Source organism: Meles meles, chromosome 7 (assembly GCF_922984935.1).
Source record: "Meles meles chromosome 7, mMelMel3.1 paternal haplotype, whole genome shotgun sequence".
Classification (NCBI taxonomy): Eukaryota; Metazoa; Chordata; class Mammalia; order Carnivora; family Mustelidae; genus Meles; species Meles meles.
The window spans coordinates 108,927,534-108,953,750 of record NC_060072.1 but is presented as its reverse complement, the minus strand read 5'-3'; the positions used below and the strand labels follow the sequence as shown (position 1 = coordinate 108,953,750).

The 26,217-nt window shown below is 43.0% G+C and overlaps 1 protein-coding gene across 1 annotated transcript in view; it reads right to left on the bottom strand.

Annotated features, from left to right (window-relative positions):
• Positions 1–26,217, bottom strand: part of LOC123946895 (maestro heat-like repeat-containing protein family member 1) — a 71,379-nt gene that overhangs the window by 12,624 nt on the left and 32,538 nt on the right. The window contains exons 25-35 of the mRNA XM_046012762.1: positions 12,341–12,445; positions 11,535–11,670; positions 10,979–11,076; positions 10,259–10,408; positions 8,837–8,991; positions 8,457–8,592; positions 7,472–7,665; positions 6,547–6,684; positions 6,222–6,339; positions 5,655–5,795; positions 5,154–5,327 (exon numbers count right to left, since the gene is read on the bottom strand). Coding sequence (XP_045868718.1) covers positions 5,154–5,327; positions 5,655–5,795; positions 6,222–6,339; positions 6,547–6,684; positions 7,472–7,665; positions 8,457–8,592; positions 8,837–8,991; positions 10,259–10,408; positions 10,979–11,076; positions 11,535–11,670; positions 12,341–12,445 — 1,545 coding nt within the window. The remainder of the gene's footprint in view (positions 1–5,153; positions 5,328–5,654; positions 5,796–6,221; positions 6,340–6,546; positions 6,685–7,471; positions 7,666–8,456; positions 8,593–8,836; positions 8,992–10,258; positions 10,409–10,978; positions 11,077–11,534; positions 11,671–12,340; positions 12,446–26,217) is intronic.

Genomic DNA, 26,217 nt, shown 5'->3' with positions numbered 1-26,217 from the left:
CTCTCTAGACCAGAGAGACGGGATAGTGCCCTGGGTGTCTGGCAACACCCAGGAAGAGCAGGGAGCTCTATGGTCAAAAGATTGGCTATTGACACATCCAACTGTCCACATAGCTCTGGCCGCTTCCCCACAGTACTGAAGTCAGACTGCAGTAATAGGCATTACTTTCACAGAGGGCTGATCAAGAGTCAGAAGTAGCAAAATTTCCAGAACTCACTGCCAAGACTCACCAACCATTTAGGAAAATCAGCACCACGAGAGAAATGAAAGACGCCCGCCACCCCCACAACATCCAAGGGAGCAATTAGTAATATAATCCAAACAAGACTTTAGAGAAAATATAATTGAATCCTCAGGAAGATTATGTAAAATAAAAAAGTTACTGAGTCAAAAAGTTGAAAATAGAGCTACCCAGCAATCACACTACTAGGTATTTACCTTAAGATACAAGTGTAGTGATCCGAAGGGACATGTGCACCCAAATGTTTAGAGCAGCAATGTCCACAATAGCCAAACTATGGAAAGAACCTAGATGCCCATCAACAGATGAATGGATAAAGAAGTTGTGAGATATATATATATATAGGAATACTATGCAGCCATCAAAAGACCCCGAAATCTTACGCTGAAAAAAATAATTAATTAATTAAAAAAAAACCCTGAAATCTGTGCTATGGTGAGTGCTGTGAAGTGTGTAAACCTGGCGATTCACAGACCTGTACCCCTGGGGATAAAAATACATTATATGTTTATTAAAAAATTAGAAATAAATAAAAAAATTTTTAAAAACCCCGAAATCTTGTCATTTACAATGATGTGGATAGAACTAGAGAGTATTACGCTGAGTGAAATAAGTCAATCAGGGAAACATAATTATCATATGATCTCTCTGATATGAGGAATTTGAGAGGCAGGGCAGAGGGTCGTGGGAGGTAGGAAGGGAAAAAAACGAAACAAGAAGTGACCGGGGAGGGAGAGAAGCCATGAGACTCTTAATCTCACAAAACAAACTGAGGGTTGCTGGGGGGGGAGGGGGACATGGGGAGGGTGATTAGGTTATGGACACTGGGGAGGTTATGTGCTACGGTGAGTGCTGTGAAGTGTGTAAACCTGATGATTCACAGACTTGTACCCCTGGGGAAAATAATACATTATGCGCTAATAAAATTAATTAATTAATTAATTAATTAATTACAAAGAAGTTACTGAGGACACTTTTTAAAGTGCTTGGAAATCCAAACTTTGAAACTATGGATAAATAAGTAAACAAATAAATACAGGTAGAGGTAAGGCACTGTCCCTATAGAATAATGTAATAGCTATTCAGATATCACACCATCAGCCAGAAGAAAAAAAAGAGAACCTGCTTCATTAAAAAAAAAACCAACCACAAACAAGCAACAGCAAAACAACCCCTAAAAATTCAATAGGTGGGTTGAGTCCAGAATAACCACAGCTAAATTAAGAGGAGAATCAGCCCAGAAATTGTTCTAAGGTAGACAAAGAGATGGGAAATAGAAAATAAAAATTAAGAAATACAGAGAATAAATCTAAAGGCATTCCAAAGAATAGAACAGAAAGAAGAGAGAAAAGAGGATACACTAAGAAAATAGTAGAAGAAAATTTTACAAATGAGAAAACTACTAAGATTTGCTTAAGTAAGTTCCTATGAGTAGGTGAGTGGTAGAGCAGAACCAGGAAACCAGGTCTTTTCATTCAGCCAGGTTATCATTATGTAGATGATGACATTTTACTATTTCTTGATTAGACCATAAAGCCACTTTCCATTCTAGCAATATGGAAGAAAAGATAACCTGACAACTTTCCCACTATAAATAACTTTGAATGCTAGATAAAATATACAAAATCCTTTTTTAATGCATAGCCAAGCTTTAAGAAAGTAAGATCCCCAGAGGCCAAAGATGAAGAGGTTGCTGACCCTCAGCTACTGTGGGGGCAGGCAGACACCACTGGTCTCAGTAACCCGGGATGACATCTGTTCATACACTGACCTCCCTTGTTTGCCTTACAAGGCAACTAGAAGCTGAGAAGCAAGCACCATGGACAGACAGACAGTTCCAAGAGAAGTCTTCCACTTAATGCTCGAAGAGCCAGCAAGGGGAATGAAAATGCTCAAAGAAAGTGGAGAAAGGGGCCTCTGGGTGTCTCAGTCGGCTAAGCATCTGCGTTCAGCTCAGGTCATGGTCCCAGGGTCCTGGGATCGAGCCCACATCCGGCTCCTGCTCAGCGGGGAGCCTGATTCTCCTTCTGCCCCTCCCCCAACTTGTGCACACACTCAAGTGCTTGCTCTCTCTCAAATAAAGTCTTTTAAAAAAAAAAGAAAGAAAGAAAGTGGGGAAATACCTCATTTCTCTTTTCTCCCCTCTATTTTCTCATATCACAGTTCCAAAAGAAGACCCTGGGGAGTCTACAGAAGACAAAACTCTGAGGGAAGGAAACCTTACTCTTCATTTCAAGGAGCTGAGGGCCCAAGAGGATGGACAAACCCCATTGCTTTATTTCCTCTGCCCGCATGCCACTTGGCCCAGTTGTGGGCATAGTCACAGAAGTGCCTGACAGTGCTGAGTAACTAAAGCACCAGCTTTTTTGCAAGACAATTGGAAAAAGGGAACCCCAAAGAACTGTAAAACCAGGGAAGTAACGGAGAGGGAGAAGCCAGGGAAAGTGACCCTCTAAAGTTGTTTATGAACTCCTGTGCTCACTCCATGCATATCCGACCCTAAGCCACATACCACCGACCTTGAAAACTGAACTACAGGAGAGACAATGGTTCAGATCTCAGGCTGGCCAGTGGGTGGCTCAAACTCAGAATGGCAAAGGCTAAGAATTCAAGACTGACATTGAAATCACAGTCCATACACACAGAAGGCTAGTCAGGACTTGCAGCCTGAAGTTAAACAGGTCAATTATTACTAATGCAATTAATATCAACATTCTTCAAAGGATTTAAGTGACACCCAGAGTCATATACCTAATACTCATAGTGTCCATGATACAATCCAAAATTACTCAGCATGCAAAGACCAAAAGCAGTTACTGTACAAAATACTCCAAAAAAGCAACAATAGGCTCTCTTGAAATAAATACAGAAATAAAAATTTTCAGCAAAGAAACAGAATATATCAAAAAGAAACTTGAGAACTGAGAAATACAAGACTGGTTACATTCATTGGCAAAACAGATGTCACAGGAAAGAATCAGTGAACTTGAAGACAGAGCAATAAAAAGTATCCAGTCTGAACAAAAAAAGAAAAAGTGATTGAAAATGCGTAAAACCTTGGGACCTATGGGACAATTACAAAAAGCCTAAACATCTGTGCCATCAGATTCCTAAAAGGAGAAGAAAAAGTATAGTGATGAAAAAAACTTGGAAGAAATAATGGCTGAAAACTTTCTAAGTTTGGTGAAAAACATAAACAGAGATTTCAAGAAACTCAGAGAACCCCAACCAGGCTAAACCCAAAGTAGTCCACGCCAGCACCTACTAAACTACTTAAAGCCAAAGACACATGTGAGGCAAAATAAAGACATTTCCAGACAAAGACTGAGAGTGTTTCATATTAACAGACCCTTGAGAAAGAAAATACAAACGAAGAAGGAAAAAGTGTATCCAGAAGGGAAGAGAGAGCTGGGAGAAGAAAAGGAAAGCAAAGACGTTTGTCCGTGTTAATAAGTCAAATAAGTATTAACTGTATAAGACAATAACAATGATGCTGGTAATGACATAAAGCCCAAATCTGGGGATTTTAAAAGACTGGGTGGCTCAGTAGGTTAAATCCTCTGTCTTCGGCTCAGGTCATGATCCCAGGGTCTTGGGATCAAGCCCTGCATCAGGCTCTCTGCTCAGCAGGGAGGCTCCTTCCACCCCCCCACCCGCCTGCCTCTCTGCCTACTTGTGATCTCTGTCAAATAAATAAATAAATAATCTTAAAAAAAAAGACTGTGGAACTAAAATCCTAGACAATGTTAATCTATGATATAGGAGGGTATCATTAGAGTTAAGTCATTTTTAAAAAGAATCATTTATTTATTTGAAAGAGATAGAGCATGTGAAGTGGGGGGAAGAGTAGGGGGAGAGGGAGAGAGAAAATCTCAAGCAGACTCCCACTGAGCAGAGAGCCCAACACAGGGCATGATCCCACGATGCTGAGGTCATGACTGGAGCTGAAGCCAAGAGCTGGACACACAGCGGATGAAGCCACCCAGGCACCCCAGAGCTAAATCATTCTAAGGTCCTTTAATTGTTTGGGTGGAGGATAAAGATATTATCTTCAGGCTTTGTTAAGTATACATGGTGAACTTTAAAACACGTAAAAATGGATGAATCAGGGTTGCCTGGGCAGCTCAGTCAGGTAAGCATCTGACTCTTGGTTTTGGCTCAGGTCATGATCTCAGGGCCGTGAGATCGATTCTGGCATCCAGCTCTACTCTCAGAGGGGTGTCTACTTGAGATTCTCTCTCTCTCCCTCCGACCACTCCCCCACTCAAATAAATAAATAAAATCTTATCAAAAAAAGAAACAAACAAACAAAAAAAACAGATGAATCAGACATTGACCCTGCCATCATGGAAGGTCCAGGCTCACAGAACATATGAGATCCATATAAAACTAATTTAAATCCAAAATTCGAAAATGAAAGATGCCAGAATAGGGGCATTGAAAGCATGCATGTCTGCTGTCAAGCCTATTTTGGCTCTAAAATTCTACCATCTATAGGGAGGCCAAGACACAAGGTGGTATTGTTCTGGGCAGTTCAGATTCCTGAACCTTTGGGTCCTTTCCACAAGGCTGCTAGCGTTCTGGGGTTCCTGTGTTGTCTGGAAAGAGGGTGGAGCTGTGAGTTGTCTCCCCACTCTTTACTCCAGAACCAGTTTCTTAGCAGCGTGTCATTTTTTTTTCCTCCAGTGGTTCCTGGTGGGAGAATAGGTAGATGAGTGTGTCTGGGTCTGTAATAGGGAATGCATCAGGGACAATCTCATGCACGGCTTCAAGTAGCCAAGTCTCCTCCTGGCTGCCCTTCCATGACTTTAGCCTTCCACCACAGCCCCACAGCCCTGCCCCAGTGCCCTCGGCTCAGTTTCCAGCCCCAGCCCATACGTTCCCAAATGATCCTAGGGATTTAGGCCCATACATCATTGATGAGTGGACGAAGTTGCTTGGAGATGCTGCAAAAAGCCACCTTCGTGTCCTCTCCTTTCCCATGACAGATGATGTTCCGTAGGCTCTTGACTGCCTGCACTGTTACTCGTGCTTCATTCTTCAGCAAGTCTCGCAAGAATGGAACCTGGCCCTTCAGCAATTCTGACTGGAAGAAGGCAGAGATCACTGACCACCTGGGGATTGTGCAACCCTCTGGGAACAGGGTTTTGGGAAAACAGATGGGCGTCGAAGAGAAACAGACATGGGCAACCCTGGGGGGCTGGTTGTGCCCAGGAAGTAGAAGGCAGTTGCTCACGGGGTTGGGGAGGCCTGATGACGAGTCTATGTAAGTCTATAGACCAGATGTTGTGCTGCCCTAAGATGAGAGGTTGGGGAACATGCTAAGCCCAAGGCCACTAAGAGACCCCAGGGAGGTAAATTAAGCACTTCAAGGACTCAAACTTGACTCCCATTTGGTCCTCCCCACTCTTACTTGTCCTGGGTGCAGTGCCAGGTTACTGATGCCACGAAGCCCGACTTCTTTCATAATGAGGTTGGGGTCTTTGACCCACTTGACCAGATGGCTTAGAAAGTCTTGTCCCAGAGTCTGAGCCACTGACCGGTGCCAGAGGAGCTGTGGGTATGAGGAGATGACCGCTACGGATGGCGAAGTGTTCATGAGTATCCAGTACCCACCTTGGCCCTCCCTCGGTCCCCCACTCAGGGAAGGAGTATGGCCGGTTGAGAGCAATGGCAGATCTGTACAAATGGGCTGGAGACTAAGATAAGGAGAGAGGATAATGCTGCTGGTAAGGTTTGAATTTTGAGTCGGATGCTAGGATCCATGGATCATTCTGGAGGCTGAGCTACTGGCCCCTCTCCACAGACTTTCTTGCCTCCTCTAACCAGGCACCTGAAGTGCCAGAGAAGGAAACCTCACTTTAAATGGCTCAGGCTTATTCTGTCCTCTTTTGGGGACTACTTATTTAACATTTCTGTTAAGTACTCCTCAGCCCAGGAAATGAATGGCCCAGGCTGTAGGCCTTTCCCCAGGCTTCACCTGTGCATAGAAAGTCCTGGCCAGGATCTTCCGATGGTAGCTGGAGCTATAGAGGTAGTTCCTGACAAGGTTGAGGACCCGGTGAAGGACGGCAGGCTCACAGGTCTTCACAATGCCGCTGGGGTGGGACACAGGAAGCCAGCAGTTGCTGGGAGGCAGGGAGGTAGCAAGGGACCAGTGTGCATGAATAGGGAAGACGTGAGGGCTGAGGAATCAGGAGACCAAAGGGCTGGGAGGTGGGAAAGGGACAGCTGAAGGCTGGGACTTGGGAACTTGGGGTAAGGGGACTAGAGTGGTGCCAGGGTCACTGGGGAAACAGCCTCACCTTGTCAGGTCCATGATCCCTATGTAGTAAAGCCTGGGGCAGGACAGAAGGTCCCAGCAGTGATGCTGATTTGCATAGGTCACCACTCCATCATATGCAGCAGCCAAGAACACCAACTTCACTACCTCTAGGGCACAACTGAAGGTCACGACCATTGGCGAAGAAAAGAAAGGGACAAAAGGGTGGACAAGGCATTACGCCCTCATTTGTACCCTGTGCTGGAAAGTCAGAAGACAGTTTCCTGTTCTGGTTGCTGTGTTCTGCTCTCCTGCCGACAAAAATCCATGGTTCTTGTGAAACCCATCTCTGACTGCCCATCCACTCCTTCAGCTTTGGCCCTCATCCAACCACAGAGTCCTACAAGAAAAACTATAGAGAGATCTCAGTCCTTTGGTTTTCCACTTCTGCTCTCTGAGGGCACAGAATGGGGTTAGGATATAGATTTACCTCCACACCCATCTCATCAGAAAGTCTCTGCTTATTAGGTCTATTTGTTTTCATTTAACATAAGATTGCATTTGAGTAGAATGTCCTGAGGTTTAATAATAAAAAAAAAGTGTGACAACCACTCATTTAAGAGTCAACCCCCATTTTCGAGATGAGAAAATGGAATCCCAATTGTGACTTGTGCAAGACAGCAGAACTAGTGACAAAGCCAAACCAGAGGTCAATGAGATTCGAGTGGCCACAACCACATGGAGAGAATGACCTAGATGTGGGCTTGCCCTGTCGCCCACCATCTAGTTGACTCTCTTCCTATGCAGTTACAAACAGGGATATGAGATGTCGAGTGAGTCAGCTGAAGCATGAATACAAGAGAAATGAGAAGCTTGAAAATATGTGAGAATATTCTAGCACACGGGTTGCCCAGGGCCCTCTGGAATTGGCTAGTCCCAGCCATCCATCAGGAGGGGGTTAGGCTTACCTCGTGGGGTCAAAGGGCTTGCTCTTGCTGCCTTGGCCCCCCTCCTTGCTATAGACCACCATCTTCTGGGGGACATTTTGCTCAATCACCCAGCAGAGATGACATAATATAGACATCAAGAGCCGGGGGTAGAGCTCCTGGACGGCCTCCTGGCACATGGACCCTGACAGCATCTCACACAGGGCACATGTCACCTGGGAGACAGTAGAGGAAGACGTAAGATGGTACCATGGCCCCATACACTGAGTCCCACCCTGCCCTCTCCATCACTGCCTAAAGGGCATAGTCACTCTGACTCAGGCTTGTAAGAAGCCCTCAAAGACTGAAAGCCCACCACTCTTCCTTAGGGAAATGAGATTGCACACAGGCAGCCGGCTTTCTCTTCATTCCCCCGACATCAAAAAGAGAATGGGAAGCAACTTGTACTTTTTAGCAGAAAATGATTTGGGGACTACTTGTCTACTCCGGGCAACCAAACCTCTTTTGCTTCCAACCCTTATGCTACCCCCCAGGCCCTGGAAGAAGGAGTGCCAAACCCAGAATCAGGAGACAGAGAAAGCTGCTTAGCTCTAACCATCAGTTTCCTTGTCCAAAAATGGGATCAGTCCTTGTTCTCTCTACATCACTCAGTTCTTAGATATACAGGTGGAAAAAGGAAGTAAAGTGCAAATCGAAAGTATAGCATTTCCTTAAAGATTTATCTATTTATTTTAGAGACAGAGAGAAAGCATGAGCAGGAGAAGGGCCAGAAGGAGAGGAAGAGAGAGAATCTCAAGCAGATTCCCTGCAGGGTATGCAGCCCAACAGGGGGCTGGATCCCACAGCCCTGAAACCAGGACCTGAGCCACCCACGTGCCCCGCCAATGTACAGTATGAGTGAATGCTCCTCTCTAAGACCTGCACCCACCATGCGGCTCTTGACCTTCAGCTCTGCCCCTAAGACCCAGAACAGTAAGTCCTTGGGTCCCCCTTCCCTCATGCTGACCGCCACAGGCTGGAAGGCCATCTCCTTAGTCTCCTCTCTGGAGTGGAGTTTTTCCAGGATGCCAATGAGCAGCTGCAGGACACTGATCGCGGTCTCTCGCCGGGTGCCAAATGCCTTCCACAGGGCCAGACTTGTTCTGCAGGACCCGGGGACAGCTATGTCATGGGCCCTGGTGACCAAGCTCCTAGGGCTAGTCTGGTCTTGGGCCCATGAAGGGCCAGTTCTCAGGGTCTAGACTTGGCCAGAGAACACAGAGATGAAGTTCGATTGGTGTCAGAGGGAAAGCATCCCTGTGCGGTGATTTTTGTGTGGAGCTCAGGCTAAGGGAGGGGAGGGTTTGCTGGGCTGGAGAATGTGTTCCCAAGCCCTGGGAGAGGTACCTATCCCAAGGCAGGGACTTGTTGAGAAGCAGGGGCACGACGCTGTGGGTGTTGTTGCCGGCCAGCAAGCACATGCCCCGCACTACCTCCTCCTTCGTGCTGGGCTCCAGCTGGGAGTTGAGCTGTTCCAGAATCCCTTCCACGATTTCTTCGATCTACAGGGAGGAGCCACAGGAGTCTCAGTGAGCCTTCCCGCCTCCTCCCTATCTCCCAACTCCCAGACTCAAGGGCGTCCTTGCAATCCTACCAGTGACACTCTTCTTAAGGTTGAGTTCTAGGGTGCCAGAGGCCAGACCAGCAGGGGTCACAAAAAGAACTCCAGAAGTTCATGGAGACCCGCTATGATGAAAGCCTGCCCACAGCCCAGAGTTCAGAGAGTCGCTCCAAGCTTACTTAGGAGGCCCAGGAGACTCCAGGAAGGAAGGCAAAAACCCTGGAGACACTTCAGGACTTGGTCTCCCCACTGAGATCAACTTTCAAGCCATGAAAGTGCAGGGGCAGTTAGCACTGGGGGTGGGTGTACCACAGGACTCTGACTGGGCCCTCAGATTTCTGATATACGGGTCTCCAGGAAGTCCATTTTATTCTACTACTTCAAGGACACACCTCCATTTCCGGTACCTAGACCAGGCAAGTCACATAAATGAGTGAAGGCAATGGGTGTCAAGAGATTCAGAGAGAGGAAAGCCTGGAGAGCCCATGCCACATATAAAAGGAACCTTGGCTGCCCACAGAGTTGCCCTATGTGGCCTCATTGAAAAAAATTTTTCAGTGGAGTGGGAAATGTGGATTTCTATATGCTATTCTGAAAGAAATTTTACTCAACGCTCAGTCATTCCATGAGCTTGCTGGTTTGTAATCCGCAGCCTTACCCTTCCCAGAAATTGAAGCCCCCTGACACCCCTAGGCAATCAGGGTGAATTCCCCCCACAACGCTTTCTTGTGCTCTGGCCACTAGGCCTCACGGCTGCTCATACCCCCACATGTGGTGGTTGTTAACTGATGAGCCAGCCCACCAGATTGAAGGCACAGCTGTTCGAGCTCAGGGGACCCCAGAGAAAATTTAGCTATGTTTTCTTTTCTTTCTTTTTTTTTTTTTTAAGATTTTATTTGTTTATTTGAGACAGAAAGAGAGAGTACAAGCAAGGGGAGCGGCAGAGGGAGAAGGAGAGCAGACTCTGCTGAGCAGCGAGCCTGACATGGGGCTCGATCCCAGAACTCCGGAAACATGACTTGAGCCAAAGGCAGACACTTAGCCGACTGAGCCACCCAGGCGCCCCCCAAGCCTACATTTTAAGTGAGTGAATCAAGGCCTCCAGAGGAGAGGGACTGCCCAGGACTCTGTGGCTGGTTAGGGACAGAGCCAGGGGAGAGCCCAGACGGGTGTGCTGGCCATAGCTCCCACCACAGCCCTCGCACTACCTTAATCATGTCTCGGCCCCGCTCTTTCATGACCGCGCTCATCAGCTGGGCCGCCGCCAGAGACACCTTGGCGTTGCCGTCGGTCAGGCCCTCCATGGCCGTCAGCACCAGGGTGGTGAGCTGCATCTGTGTGAAGTACTCTGCAAAGGCCTGCAACAGGTGGCGTCAGGCTGCCTGCCCCGGCGCCTCCTGCTGGAGATGGCCTGTCCCACCTTCCTGTTAGCGCAGGTGGAGAGAGCCTCTCCTGGGAACCTGGAGTGCTTTGTCCTAGGCCTGTGCTGTCTGCCTAGCACCTAGAAGACCCTTTGCCTGGGAACAGAGTCTTTGGGGTGGGGAGGGAGAGAACACTGACCTCAGCTGCTCTGAGGGGCTCACAGGTCAGAGGCCCCAGGGGCAGAGTGCTGGGAGAGAAGGGCTGAGACCAGGATCCTGGGTGATGGGATCTTTGAGGCAGGGGCTGAATCTACACATCACTCACAAAGCATCGTTAGCATGAAGCAGATGCTTCTGGGGGAGAATGGGTAAGGAAGGTGCATTAGGACCCAGGATGCTTAGGGGGAGGGTGGTGGGAGCATGGGGCCCCCAAGGCAAGAGTTCACAGGTGGCAAAGGAATAGAAAGGAAGATGGGATGGAAAGGAACCCCACCCTCGGGGTCTAGAACCTGATGCAGGTGAGAAGCCAAGGCTCTTCCCACTTTGTCTCTGGCACTGCCCTCTCACCTTGGCAATCTCAAAGGTGTTGTTGTAGAACACATTGGCGCTATAGACTTCACTCTTGCCCTCTTCTTCCCACAAGCCTTGTTTTTTCCTTCCCATCTCTGAAACAAAGACACCCGACCCCGCCCCTCAGACACTCAGAAGGTGTCTCAGGTTGCCGCTTTCCCATCTGCCCAACCCAAACCACCTGCTGAACTGAGTCAGCTTGGCGTAATGTGTGGCCGTGGGGAAGGGAGTAGAGAAATGGGCATAAGATAATGAGGAACAGTGAGAGCCAATGTCAAAGGAGCCCCCGTGTTGCCTGCCTCAGAGCAGAGACAGAGTGGTGTGAGGGTATAGGGCTCAGCCAGAGGAGGACAAACTAATTCAAAAGAACTATTTGCTAAGTAGCTATTTTGTCCCAGGAGGGTATATGTCGGGGTCTAGGGGCAGGTTCCTCGTTGGAAGGAAGACGCTCAGGGAAATGCTTAGCTCTCACTCTTCTAGGACAGCGTGTGAGAGAGTGACCAAACCGAGGCGGGAGGCCAGAGCAGAAGTGAAAAGAGGAGATTCTCCCTACGCTTTTGCAGCAAGAGGATACAGTAGAGGTTGTAGACAGCCTGTGCAGACAGGAAGCAGATGTTGTCCACTGGGTCCTGGCAGCGCATGGCCAGCAGCCTTACCAAACGCCCCAGCCGAATGAACTCGATGTCCATCTGGGGAGGAGAGCTGGAAGTCACAGGTTACCCCAGCCACTCTCTTAGGCTGAGTCAAAGCAAGAAGAGAGGAAGAGGGGATGCATGAGAGATAGGAGAGTGAGACTAGGTGAGGTTAATGGAAATGGACTTAGACAGGTGTGTTGGGTCATAGTCCCTCTTACACTGTCCCTCTTCTTTGCCTCTTGACACGGCACTCATTCTTGAAGCCTAGCTCAAATGTCCCCTCCTCTAGGAAGCTTTTCTTTCACTTGTACTTCATTTGTGTTGTGATCTTTTATTCCTACTGTATTTGGAGTTTTTACAATCATTATCGCCTTCTATTTAAGTTTGTTCTATGCATGCTTCTCTCCCCAGCTGGACTGTAAAGCTCCATGATGCATAGATGTCTTGGTCATCTATGCATCCCCTGTAGCACCTGGCATGGTGCCTGGCACAAGGCGAGTATTCAGTAACTGCTTGTTGAGACGAATGGAATCAAACTGAACCCAGGTAGGTAGGGAAAAAGACCAAGGGAGAAAAGGGAGACAATAGGATGCACAAGAGAAAATAGAGGATGGGGCCAAGGAAATGGAGGATAGGATGAGTAATTGAGGCTAGCTAATAGGTGATGAAGTTTGGGGTAAGGGTAAGAATGAGGGCCTAGACTCCAGGGCAGGCTCACACTTACTCCAAAGTTGTTTGTTTTTGCAGTGAAGCCAAGAATACGGGCAGCACACCACATGGCCCGTTCCCTCTCATTGTCCTTCTGGGAATTCAGCCATGTGTCCAGAACCTAAAGGAGGAAGAGAATGCGATGAAGGGTGAGGGGTCTGTCCAGCTGTATTCCAGAGGGTAGAAATGTAACCTGAATCTGACTTCTGCAAAGGATCAGGACAAGACTTCTGAGAACAGAATTTCTTTTGCTTATAGGCTGGTTATATATGGCTTTAACACCAGAAGCTTCATTCCTCCAGCCCCCAGTTTTGCCTTATCTAGGTGCTAGAAACATCTTCAATTAGTATCTCCTTTCAAATTAAGGCAGTGGCTCTGAAATTATATTAACTGTAATTCATTTTAATGGGTCAACATACCCCAATGACCCCCCTACTAATGTTTTCCCATTCTTCAGTAGAAAGGGAACTTGGTAATAACAAATTACAAAAACAACAAATAACAAAAATAACAAAAAAGAATCACTGTATTCACAGATTTCTGGCTGAATTATATATAAATATGTTTAAGAAATATAATTATGGATGATTCCTATTTGGAACACAATGTGTAAGTATCTCACCGTTGGTAAATTATGGGCCCTAAATACCACTGATCCAAAGATACACTAATATGTCCATCTACAGTAATCCATCTGGCAATGATGGGTCTAACCAAACAGCAATTTATAATTGAAAAAGAAGAAGAGTAGCAGATGAAAAATCTACAACAAATGGAAGAGAAGACTAATGCTGCATTGATAAGAAAACACATTCTTCCTAAAGATATAAGGAATTCTAGTGCGAGGGCTGCAAGTCTTCCTCGTAGCCAAACTCTGACAAAATATCCCAGCGCCAAGATTGTGGTCTCTAAATACCATTTTTCTCTAAGAGCAATCATTGCTCCTTGGAGTAACAGTTCATTCCAGGACTGAGACAGGAAATATACAAGATATTATACTGGAAAGCAAGTCTATGGAAGATTATGGAAGTCATTTTAAAGAGATTCGGGAGCCAACCTGAAGAGGCTCTCATTGACCAAAGATGGGACAATTTAAGCATCATTAAGAATAATAGTTGTAATTGATCAAAATATATGAAGCATTTCAAAATTCATTTTAAATTCAAATGATACTAGAGAAATAACCCTTGGTAGTCATCCTTGGAGAATATTAAGAATTACTTCATTACTTTGACAAATGATAAAGAAAAATGATCGAGCATTTATCTTATCTTTCTTATATGAGCTATACCTCAAACTAACCAAATAACTTATAAAGGCAATTTCTCTTTATAGAAGAATTCCAGATAAAAATGAGTAAGGAGTGAAAGAATTACAAAGTCATCATTTTGCAAAAATAAGTAGAGGTATGTTCGTTCAACAGAATACTACATAGAAGTAAAAAATGATCTGATGCTACATGTAACAACATGGGTGAGTCTCACAGATAAAATATTAAAGGGAAATAATACAGACACAAAAAAGTACATACTATAAAATTCTATGTATGTGAAGTTTAAGAATAAGCTAAATTAATCTATGTGATAAAAGTCAGAATACTAGTTATCAGTGGTTATTCAGTGGAAGAGGAACCTTTTGAGGTATTGGAAATGTCCTATATCCTGATCTGATATTTATACATATGCAAAAATGTGTCTAAGTATACACACATGATTTGTACACTTTACTGTAGCAAGTGATATCTCAATAACAAGGTCTTTCTTTAGAAAGAATATCACAAATTTTCAGCCACTAAGGAATCAATGAATCAAAGCAGTGATCACCAAAAGTAATGAACAATAATGATATGATATTTTATGTGGACAATCCAAAAGACCCCCCCTCTCTCTCTCTGCCTCCTCTCTGCCTACTTCTGATCTATCTGCCAAATAAATTAATAAAATCTTTGGGGTGCCTGGGTGGATTAGTGGGTTAAAGCTTCTGCCTTCAGCTCAGGTCATGATCCCAGGGTCCTGGGATCGAGTCCCAAATCGGGCTCTCTTCTCAGCAGGGAGCCTGCTTCCTCCTCTCTCTCTCTCTCTCTGCCTGCCTCTCTGCCTATTTGTGATCTCTGTCTTTCAAATAAATAAATAAAATCTTAAAAAACAAAAACAAAAAGACTCGGTCCCAAAACTGTTAAAATTTATACAGGAATTCAGTAAAGTGGCAGGATATAAAAATCAATGCACAGAAATTAGCTGCATTTCTATACAACACCATCAAGACAGAAAAAAGAGAAATTAAGGAGTCAATGCCATTTACAATTGCACCCAAAACCATAAGATACCTAGAAATAAATCTAACCAAAGAGGAAAAGGATCTGTACTCAGAAAACTACAGAATACTTATGAAGGAAATTGAGGAAGACACAAAGAAATGGAAAAACATTCCATGTTCATGGATTGGAAGAACAAATATTGTTAAAATGTCTATGCTACCTAGAGCAATTCACACATTCAATGAAATCCCTATCAAAATACCACCAACTTTTTTCACCGGAATGGAACAAATAATCTTAAAATTTATATGGAACCAGAAAAGACCCGGAATAGCCAAAGGAATGTTGAAAAAGAAAACCAAAGCTGGTGGCATCACAATTCTGGACTTCAAGCTCTATTACAAAGCTGTCATCATCAAGATAGTATGGTACTGCTTCAAAAACAGACAAAGATACTATATGTGGAAAACCCAAAAGACTCCACTCCAAAACTGCTAGAACTTGTCCAGGAATTCAGTAAAGTGTCAGGATATAAAATCAATGCACAGAAATCAGTTGCATTTCTGTACACCAACAACAAGACTGAAGAAAGAGAAATTAAGGAGTCAACCCCATTTACAATTGTACCCAAAACTATAAGATACCTAGGAATAAACCTAACCAAAGAGACTAAGAATCTATACACAGAAAATTATAAAGTACTCATGAAAGAAATTGAGGAAGACACAAAAAAATGGAAAAATGTTCCATGCTCCTGGATTGGAAGAATAAATATTGTGAAAATGTCCATGCTACCTAAAGCAATCTACACATTTAATGCAATCCCTATCAAAATACCATCCATTTTTTTCAAAGAAATGGAACAAATAATCCTCAAATTTATATGGAACCAGAAAAGACCTCGAATAGCCAAAGGAATATTGAAAAAGAAAGCCAAAGTTGGTGGCATCACAATTCCGGACTTCAAGCTCTATTACAAAGCTGTCATCATCAAGACAGCATGGTACTGGCACAAAAACAGACATATAGATCAGTGGAACAGAATAGAGAGCCCAGAAATCGACCCTCAACTCTATGGTCAACTAATCTTCGACAAAGCAGGAAAGAATGTCCAATGGAAAAAAGACAGCCTCTTCAATAAATGGTGCTGGGAAAATTGGACAGCCACATGCAGAAAAATGAAATTGGAACACTTCCTTACACCACACACGAAAATAGACTCCAAATGGATGAAGGACCTCAATGTGAGAAAGGAATCCATCCAAATCCTTGAGGAGAATGCAGGCAGCAACCTCTTCGACCTCAGCCGCAGCAACATCTTCCTAGGAACAATGGCAAAGGCAAGGGAAGCAAGGGCAAAAATGAACTATTGGGATTTCATCAAGATCAAAAGCTTTTGCACAGCAAAAGAAACAGTTAACAAAACCAAAAGACAACTGACAGAATGGGAGAAGATATTTGCAAACGACACATCAGATAAAGGGCTAGTATCCAAAATCTATAAGGAACTTAGCAAACTCCACACCCAAAGAACAAACAATCCAATCAAGAAATGGGCAGAGAACATGAACAGACATTTCTGCAAAGAAGACATCCAGATGGCCAACAGACACATGAAAAAGTGCTCCACGTCACTCGGCATCAGGGAAATACAAATCAAAACCACAATGAGATATCACCTCACACCAGTCAGAATGGCTAAAATTAACAAGTCAGGAAATGACAGATGCTGGAGAGGATGTGGAGAAAGGGGAACCCTCCTCCACTGTTGGTGGGAATGCAAGCTGGTGCAACCACTCTGGAAAACAGCATGGAGGTTCCTCAAAATGTTGAAAATAGAACTACCCTATGACCCAGCAATTGCACTACTGGGTATTTACCCTAAAGATACAAACATAGTGATCCAAAGGGGCACATGTACCCGAATGTTTATAGCAGCAATGTCTACAATAGCCAAATTATGGAAAGAACCTAGATGTCCATCAACACGTGAATGGATAAAGAAGATGTGTTGTATATACACAATGGAATACTATGCAGCCATCAAAAGAAATGCAATCTTGCCATTTGTGACGACGTGGATGGAACTAGAGCGTATCATGCTTAGTGAAATAAGTCAATCGGAGAAAGACAACTATCATATGATCTCCCTGATATGAGGACATGGAGAAGCAACATGGGGGGGTAGGGGGATAGGAAAAGAATAAATGAAACAAGATGGGATTGGGAGGGAGACAAACCATAAATGACTCTTAATCTCACAAAACAAACTGGGGGTTGCTGGGGGGAGGTGGGATTGGGAGAGGGGGAGGGGGCTATGGACATTGGGGAGGGTAAGTGCTATCGTGAGTGCTGTGAAGTGTGTAAACCTGGCGATTGACAGACCTGTACCCCTGGGGATAAAAATACATTATATGTTTATTAAAAAAAAACAAAATTTGGAAGGGGAGGCGAACCATAAGAGACTATGGACTCTGAAAAACAACCTGAGGGTTTTGAAGGGTCAGGGGTGGGAGGTTGGGGGAACAGGTGGTGGGTAATGGGGAGGGCACGTTTTGCATGGAGCACTGGGTGTTGTGCAAAAAGAATGAATACTGTTACGCTGAAAAAATAAACAAAATGGAAAAAAAAAAAAAACAGACAAAGAGATCAATGGAACAGAACAGAAAGCCCAGAAATGATCCCTCAACTCTATGGTCAACTAATCAACAAAGCAAGAAAGAACGTCCAATGGAGAAAAGACAGTCTCTTCAACAAATGGTGTTGGGAAAATTGGATAGCCATGTGCAGAAGAATGAAACTGGACCTTTTCCTTACACCATATACAAAAATAGACTCAATGTGGATGAAAGACTTAAATGTGAGACAGGAATCCATCAAAATCCTTCAGGAGAACACAGGCAGCAACCTCTTTGACCTCAGCTGCAGCAACTTCTTCCTAGACACATCACCAAAGGCAAGGGAGGCAAGGGCAAAAGTGAACTATCCCGACTTCATCAGTATAAGAAGCTTTTGCACAGCAAAGGAAACAGTCGACAAAACCAAAAGATAGCCAACAGAATGGGAGAAGATACTTGCAAATGACTATCAGATAAAGGGCTAGTGTCCAAAATATATAAAGAACTTAGCAAACTCAATAGCCAAAGATCAAATAATCCAATCAATAAATGGGCAAAGGGGGGTGCCTGGGTGGCTCAGTGGGTTAAAACCTCTGCCTTTAGCTCAGGTCATGATCTTAGGTGACCTTAGGGTCCTGGGATCGAGCCCCGCATCAGCCTCACTGCTCGGCAGGGAGCCTGCTTCCCCCTCCCTCTCTGCCTGTCTTTCTGCCTACTTTGACATGTCTGTCAAATAAATAAATAAAATCTTTTTTAAAAGAAAATTAATATTAATTATATTAATTATAATTAATATAATATAATATATAATACATATTATATATAATATAATAATATAATTAATATTAATTATAAATATTTTTTAAAAAAGAAATGGGCAGAGACATGAATAGACATTTCCGCAAGGAAGACATCCAAATGACCAACAGACACATTAAAAAGTGTTCAACAGGGGCGCCTGGGTGGCACAGTGGCTTAAGCCGCTGCCTTCGGCTCAGGTCATGATCTCAGGGTCCTGGGATCGAGTCCCACATCGGGCTCTCTGCTCAGCGGCGAGCCTGCTTCCCTCTCTCTCTGCCTGCCTCTCTGTCTACTTGTGATCTCTCTCTGTCAAATAAATAAATTAAAAAAAAAAAAAGAAAAAAAGGAAAAAAAAAAAAAGTGTTCAACACCGGGGGCACCTGGGTGGCTCAGTGGGTTAAGCTGCTGCCTTCGGCTCAGGTCATGATCTCAGGATGCTGGGATCGAGTCCCGCATCGGGTTCTCTGCTTGACAGGGAGCCCGCTTCCCTCTCTCTCTCTCTCTGCCTGCCTCTCTGCCTATTTGTGGTCTCTCTCTGTCAAATAAATAAAACAAAAATCTAAAAAAAAAAGTGTTCAACACCACTCAGCATCAGGGAAATACAAATCAGGACCACAATGAGATACCACCTCAAACCAGCCAGAATGGCTAAAATGAACAAGTCAGGAAATGAGAGATGTTGGTGAGGATGAGGAGAAAGGGGAACCCTCCTACACTGTTGATGGGAACGCAAGCTGGTGCAGCCACTCTGGAAAACAGTTCCTCAAAAAGTTGAAAATAGGGGCGCCTGGGTGGCTCAGTGGGTTAAGCTGCTGCCTTCGGCTCAGGTCATGATCTCAGGGTCCTGGGATTGAGCCCCGCATCGGGCTCTCTGCTCTGCAGGGAGCCTGCTTCCTCCTCTCTCTCTGCCTACTTGTGATCACTGTCTGTCAAATGAATAAATAAAATCTTAAAAAAAAAAAAGTTGAAAATAGAGCTAACCTATGACCCAGCAAATGCACTACTGAATATTTACCCAAATATTCAGATAAAAGATAAAAATGCAGTAATCTGAAGGGGTACCTGCACCCGAATGTTTATAGCAATAATGTTCACAATAGCCAAACTATGGAAAGAGCCCAGATGTCTATTGACAGACGAACAGGTGAAGAAGATGTGGTGTATATATACAATGGAATATTATGCAACCATCAAAAATTTGAAATCTTGCCATTTGCAAAGATGTGGCTGGAATTAGAGGGTATTATGCTAAGCGAAATAAGTCAATCAGAGAAAGACAATTACCTTATGATCTCACTGATATGTGGAATTTGAGAAACAAGGCAGAAGATCATAGGGGAAGAGAGGAAAAAAACTGAATCAAGATGAAACCAGAGAGGGAGACAAACCATAAGAGACTTTTAATCCCAGCAAACAAACTGAGGGTTACTGGAGGGGAGGGGGATGGGAGGGATGGGGTGACTGGGTGATGGACATTGGAGAGGGTATGTGCTCTGGTGAGTGCTGTGAATTGTATAAGACTGATGAAACACAGACCTGTACCCCTGAAACAAATAATACAGTATATGTTAATTCTTTTTAAAAAGTCTGACCACCACCAGAAGACAACTAGACATTATGTGCCTCTTAAAAGAAGACAAGACTATTTCTGAAGTAATCTTGCCAAAAATTCATCAGATTCGTGATCTAGGTCTGATAATCAGAATCAGAATCTAACATATCCTAGATCTAGCAATTTATAGGAAAGATTTGGACAGAGGAATTTGTTATGTGGCCCCTAAAGAATGTAATCAGCACAATCCAGAATGTGGAAAATTCAGAGGACAAATGTCTAGGTTTCTTCAACAAATACATTTCAAGGAAAAAATGATAGAAGAGCAATCTATAGATTAAGAGAATTAAGAGAAAAACCAATCAACTGGAATGCCTGAATATTTAATGACATTAAGAAATGAAATTACTTTATTTCATCAATGTTTTATAGTCTTCAGGGTACAAGTCTTTTTACTTCATTGGTTGATTCCTAGTTATTTTGTCATTTTTTGGTGCAATTGTAAATGAGATTGTTTTCTTAATTTCTCTTCCTGCTACTTCATTATGAGTATATAATAATGCAACAGATTTCTGTATATTAGTTTTGCATCCTAAAACTTTACTGAATTCATTTATCTGTTCTGTAGGGTTGTTTTTTTTTTTTTAATGAAATCTTCAGGGTTTTCTATATATAGTATTGTGTCATCTGCAAATAGTGAAAGCTTTACTTCTTCCTTACCAATTTGGATGCCTTTTATTTATTTTTCTTGTCTGATTGCTGTGGCTAGGACTTCCAATAATATGTTGAATAAATGTGGTGAAAGTGGATATCCTTGTCTTGTATCTCACAGATATAATCAGATAACACTGACTTCAGTGTAAACCCCGAAAATGACCCAAAGGCTGGCAGAACTAACTCCACAACTACCTGTAAAGAACAGCCAGATCAAAGAGGGTAGGAATGGGAGACATATGGTGGGGAGCTAAACAGACCTGGGGGACTGTCTACTGGAGGAAGGGATTTCTGGACAGAGAAGGGAAAGAAACAGACTATCACACCAGGAAGCCCACACAGAGAAGGCAAATCGCATAACATTTAGATTTGAAAACCAGAGGGGCCAAATTTCCTCAGTTCGTACAACCAGCAGACCTAAAACCTGGAATTTTAAGCATCAGCAGGACTTGCCTGTGCGAGAGCTAGAAGGGTGCTCTTAAAGGGACAGCACAACAAACAGTCCTGCAGAGATAGAGCTAGAAGCAGCAGTTTGAAAAATGCCTGGGGCACTTCAGAGGGAACGTTTACTAATCTGAGTGTGTCCTAGAGGAACAGAGATTGTTGGGTAATTTCTCCAGGAACAAAGGAGTGGGCAGGTGCCATTTCTCTCCCCTGCCTCCCCCCACCCCAATAAACACACAGCCGTCTGTGAAAACCAGTGAGGCACCACTACCTACCTCACTTGCTAAAGTCACACATTCTGCCCCCTCCTCACTGGGTCCGCAGATCCATTCTCTCCAGCCAGGCCTGCCCCAGTCCCAGTGCTGTGGGTCCCCTCCCCCAGAGGACCAGTTCACAAAATCTGTGAACACTGCACTTCCTGCCCTGAGCACATTTCAGACTCGCCTCCTCCAATGTACTCTTGGTCTGACCCCATCCAAAGTAGTGATGCAAGCTTGGCAGTGTACAAGCAGCTACGACAGGGGCCAGCACTACTCCAAAGTGACTTCAGCCCTGGGAACAGGGAAAGATCAGCACACACCCCAGTCAAACTGTTGCCTCAGCTGTGGGTGGCAGGCGGGCAGCTGGTGGGACTACAGGCCCTACCCATCAATGAGAACTTCTTAGGGACTACACAGGGAATGTACCTTGAAGTTTGGTGCAATTGCATGTCTGAAAAATGCCTGGTCTGATTCAGTTCAAGCCCAAGGTGGCGCCAGACTGGTGTATTAACCACACAGGGGCCAAATCCCACCCACAAGAGGCAAATACCCATCTGCCATTGCAGATGACTGGATTGAAGGCAAAAGCAACTCAGCCACGACAGACAGGTACACACATCACACATAGGTACACACACCACACATAGGCATCTCCTATGTGTGATGTGTGCCAAACATTTATCACCAGACTCTGGTGAACAGGGGACTACAGGGCACTGCAGAACACTATAGGACCTTTTATTCATAAGGCCACTACTTTCAAGAGTAGGGGACATAGCTGACTTTCCTAACTGACAGAAACAGACATAGCAAGTTACACAAAAGGAGGGGACAGAGAAATGTGTCCCAAATGAAAGAACAGGAAACAATCACAGCAAGAGACCAAAGTGAAATGGTGATAAGTAATATGTCTGATAGAGAATTTAAAGTAATGGTCACGGAGCACCTGCCTGGGTGTTTCAGTCATTGGGCATCTCCCTTTGGCTCAGGTCATGATCCTAGGATCCTGGGATTGAGCCCCACATCGGGCTCCCTGCTCAGTGGGAGGCCTGCTTCTCCCTCTCCCACTCCATCTGCTTGTGTTCCTTCTCTCACTGTTTCTCTCTCTGTCACAAAACAAATAAAATCTTTCAAAAAATGATACTAATAAAAATAATGTTCCTAAAGATAGACTTGATGAAAGAGTGGAGGACATCAGTGAGACTCTTAACAAAGAAATAAAAAAGAATGAATTAGAGATGAATAATACAATAGATGAAATTAAAAATACACTAGATGGAATTAATAGAGGACTAGAGGAAGCAGAAGAACAAATCAGTGACCTGGAGGACAGACTATTGAAAAGCAATCAAGATAACCAGGTGAAAGAAAAAAAAAATTATACAGTCTTGAGGGGACTCAGTGATAATACCCAGTATAATAACATTTGCATTGTAGTGATCTCAGAAGAGGAGAGAGAAAAGGGAGCAGAAAATTTGTCTGAATAAATAATAACGGAAAACTTAACAATTTGAGGAAGGAAACAGAAATCCAGATCTAGGAGGCATAAAATCAAAATCAATCCAAGGAGGTCCACACCAAGAAACATAGTAATTAAAATGGCAAAAGTAGTGATAAAGAGAGAATTTTAAACACAACAATAGAAAAGTTATATACAAGGGAAATCCCTTAAGGCTCTCAGCAGGATTTTTAGCTGAAACATTGCAGAACAGAAGGGAGTGAGTGGCATGATAGACTCAAAAATGCTGAAAGGAAAAAATCTGCAGCCAATAAGAATACTCTATCTAGCAATGCTACCATTCAGATTAGAAGGAGAGATAGTTTCCCAGACAAATAAGTGTTAAAGGAATTCATGGCCCCTAAACCAGTTCTATGAGAAATGTTAAAGGAAACTCTTTGAGTAGAAAGGAAAAACCATAAGTAAGAGCAAGAAAAGTAGGATACACAAAAGCAGTAAAAATAAGTATATATGGGGGTGCCTGGGTGGCTCAGTGGGTTAAAGCCTCTGCCTTCAGCTCAGGTCATGATCTCAGGGTCCTGGGATCAAACCCTGCATCGGGCTCCCTGCTCGCATCGGGCTCCCTGCTCGGCAGGGAGCCTGCTTCCTCCTCTCTCTCTGCCTGCCTCTCTGCCTACTTGTGATCTCTGTCTGTCAAATAAATAAATAAAATCTTTTTTTAAAAAGTATATATGAAAAAAAGTATATCTGTAAAACTCAGTCGAGGGTCTCATAAAGTAAAAGGATGGGGGAGTTCAAACTTAAGAGACCATCAATTTAATATAGACTGTTACATGCAGAAGATTTTATATACAAACCTAATGGTAAACACAAATCAAAAACCAATAGTAGACATGCAAAAATAAGGAGAGAAGAATACAAGTATATCATGAAAGAAACCCAACTTATTATGTGAAAAAAAACAAAAGAAGAAAGGAACAGAGAAGAACTACAAAAACAACCATTAAAAAGTGATAAAAATACAGTAAGTGCATGCAGTCAATAATTACTTTGTATGTAAATGGACTAAATGCTCCAATCAAAGACATAGGGTGATAGAATGGTTATAAAATAAGACCCACCTATAGGCTGTCCACAAGAGACTCATTTCAGACCTAAAGACACATGCAGATTGTAAGTGAAGAGATGGAGAAACATTTATCATGCAAATGGATGTGAGAAGAAAGCCAGACTAGCAATACTTACGTTATAGAAAATGGACTTTAAAACAAAGACTGTAACAAGAGGCCAAGAAGGACCCTTTATAATCATAAAGAGGACAATCCAACAAGAGGATATAGCAATTGTAAACATTTATGCACCCAACATGGGAGCACCCACATACATAAAACAATAACAAATATAAAGGAAGTAATCACTAGAGATACAATAATAGTAGGGAACTTTAACACCCCACTAACATCAATGAACAGATCATCCAAACCCAAAATCAACAAGGAAACAATGGCTTTGAATGACATATTGGACCAGATAGATTTAACAGATCTATTCAGAACATTCCATCCTAATACAGCACAATATACACTCTTTTCAAGTGCACATAGAACATTCCCTAGAATAGATAACATTAGGCCATGAAAAAGAATCAACAAATTAAAAAAGACGGAAGTTGTACCATGCACCTTTAATTTTTTCCTTAAAGATTTTATTTATTTATCTGAAAGAGAAAGACAGAGAGAGGGTGCACAAGCAGTGGCAGGGGCAGAGGGAAAAGGAGAAGCAGACTCTCTGCTGAGCAGGGAGCCTGACATGCGGCTTGATCCCAGAACCCTGGGATAAGGCAGACGCCCAACTGACTGAGCCACCCAGGCATCCCCCATGTATCTTTTCTGACCACAACGCTGTGAAACTAGAAATCAGTTACAAGAAAAAATCTAGAAAGAACACAAATACATGGAGGTTAAATAACATGCTACTGGGGCACCTAGCTGGCTCAGTTGGTTAAGCATCTGCCTTCTGCTTAGGTCATGATCCCAGGATCCTGGGATTGAGCCCCACCTTGGGCTCACTGCTCAGCAGGGAACCCTGTTTCTTCCTTTCCGCCTTGCTTGTGTACTTGCTTTCTCTCTCTCTCTCAAATAAATAAATAAAATCTTAAAAAAAAAATAACATGCTACTATGTATGACCCAATGAAAGGGTCAACCAACAAATCAAAGAAGAAATTAGAAAACACAGGGGAACAAATGAAAATGAAAACACAATGGTCCAAAATCTTTGGGATGCAGCAAAAGCTATTTTAAGAGGGAAATTTATAGCAATACAGACCTACCTCAAGAAGCAAGAAAAATCTAAGATAAACAACCTAAACTCATACCTAAAGAAGTTTGAAAAAGAACAAAAAACCCCAAACGAGTAGAGGGAAGGAAATAATAAAGACTAGAGCAGAAATAAATGAAATAGAAATAAGAGATAGTAGAACAGATCAATGAAACCAGATGCCAGCTTTTGACAAGATTAACAAAATTGATAAACCTTTAACCAGACTCATCAAAAAAAAATTTTTTTAAGTGAGAGGACTCAAATAAACAAAATCAGAAATGAAAGAGGAGAAATACCAACCAATACCACAGAAATACAAAGGATTGTAAAAGAACATTATGAAAAAGTATATGCCAACAAATTGGGACAACCTAGGAGAAAAGGGTAAATTCCTAGAAACATATAACCTCCCAAAACTGAATCAGGAAGAAATAGAAAATTTGGACAGACTGAATACCAGCAATGATATTGAACCTGTGGGAAAAAATAAAATAAAAACAAAGAAAGTCCCAACAAATGAAAGTCCATGACCAAATGGCTTCACAGGTGAATCCTACCAAACATTTAAAGAAACTGCTTTGAAAAATAGAAGAGGAAGGAAAACTTCCAAATTGATTCCCTGAGGTCAGCATTACCCTGATACCAAAACCAAGAAGGACATTACAAATACAGAGAATTACAGGCCAAAGTCCCTGAACATAGATGTAAAGATCCTCAACAAATATTAGCAAATGGAATCCAACAATACCTGAAAAAAAATCATTCACCATGATCAAGTGGGATTTATTTTGGGGATGCAAGAGTGGTTCAATATTTGCAAATTAATCAACATGATACATCACATCAATAAGAAGAAGGATAAAAACCATATGATCATTTCAACAGATGCAGACAAAGCATCTGACAAAGTACAACATCTATTCGTGATAAAAACCCTTCACAAAGCAGGTTTAGAGAGAATATATATCAATATAATAAAGACCATATATGAAAAACCCATAGCTAACATCATACTTAATAGTGAAAAACTGAGAGCTTTTCCCCTAAGGTCAGGAATAAGACTAGCATGTTTGCACTCACCACTTTTATTCAACATACCACTGGAAGTCATAATCACTGCAATCAGATTAGAAAAGAGAATAAAAAGCATCCAAAGAGGTAAGGAAGAAGTAAAGCTTTCACTATTTGCAGATGACATGATACTATATCGAAAACCCAAAAGACTCTACCAAAAAAAAAAAAAAAAAAAATCTAGTAGAACTGATAAATGCATTCAGTAAGATTGCAGGATACAAAATCAATGTACAGAAATCTGTTGTGTTTCTATACACTAATAATGAAACATCAGAAAGAAAAATTAAGAAAACAACTTAATTTATAATTGTACCAAAATAAAAAACTAAATAAACTTAACCAAGGAGGTGAAAGATCTGTACTCTGAAAACTATAAAACACTTTTGAAAGAAAT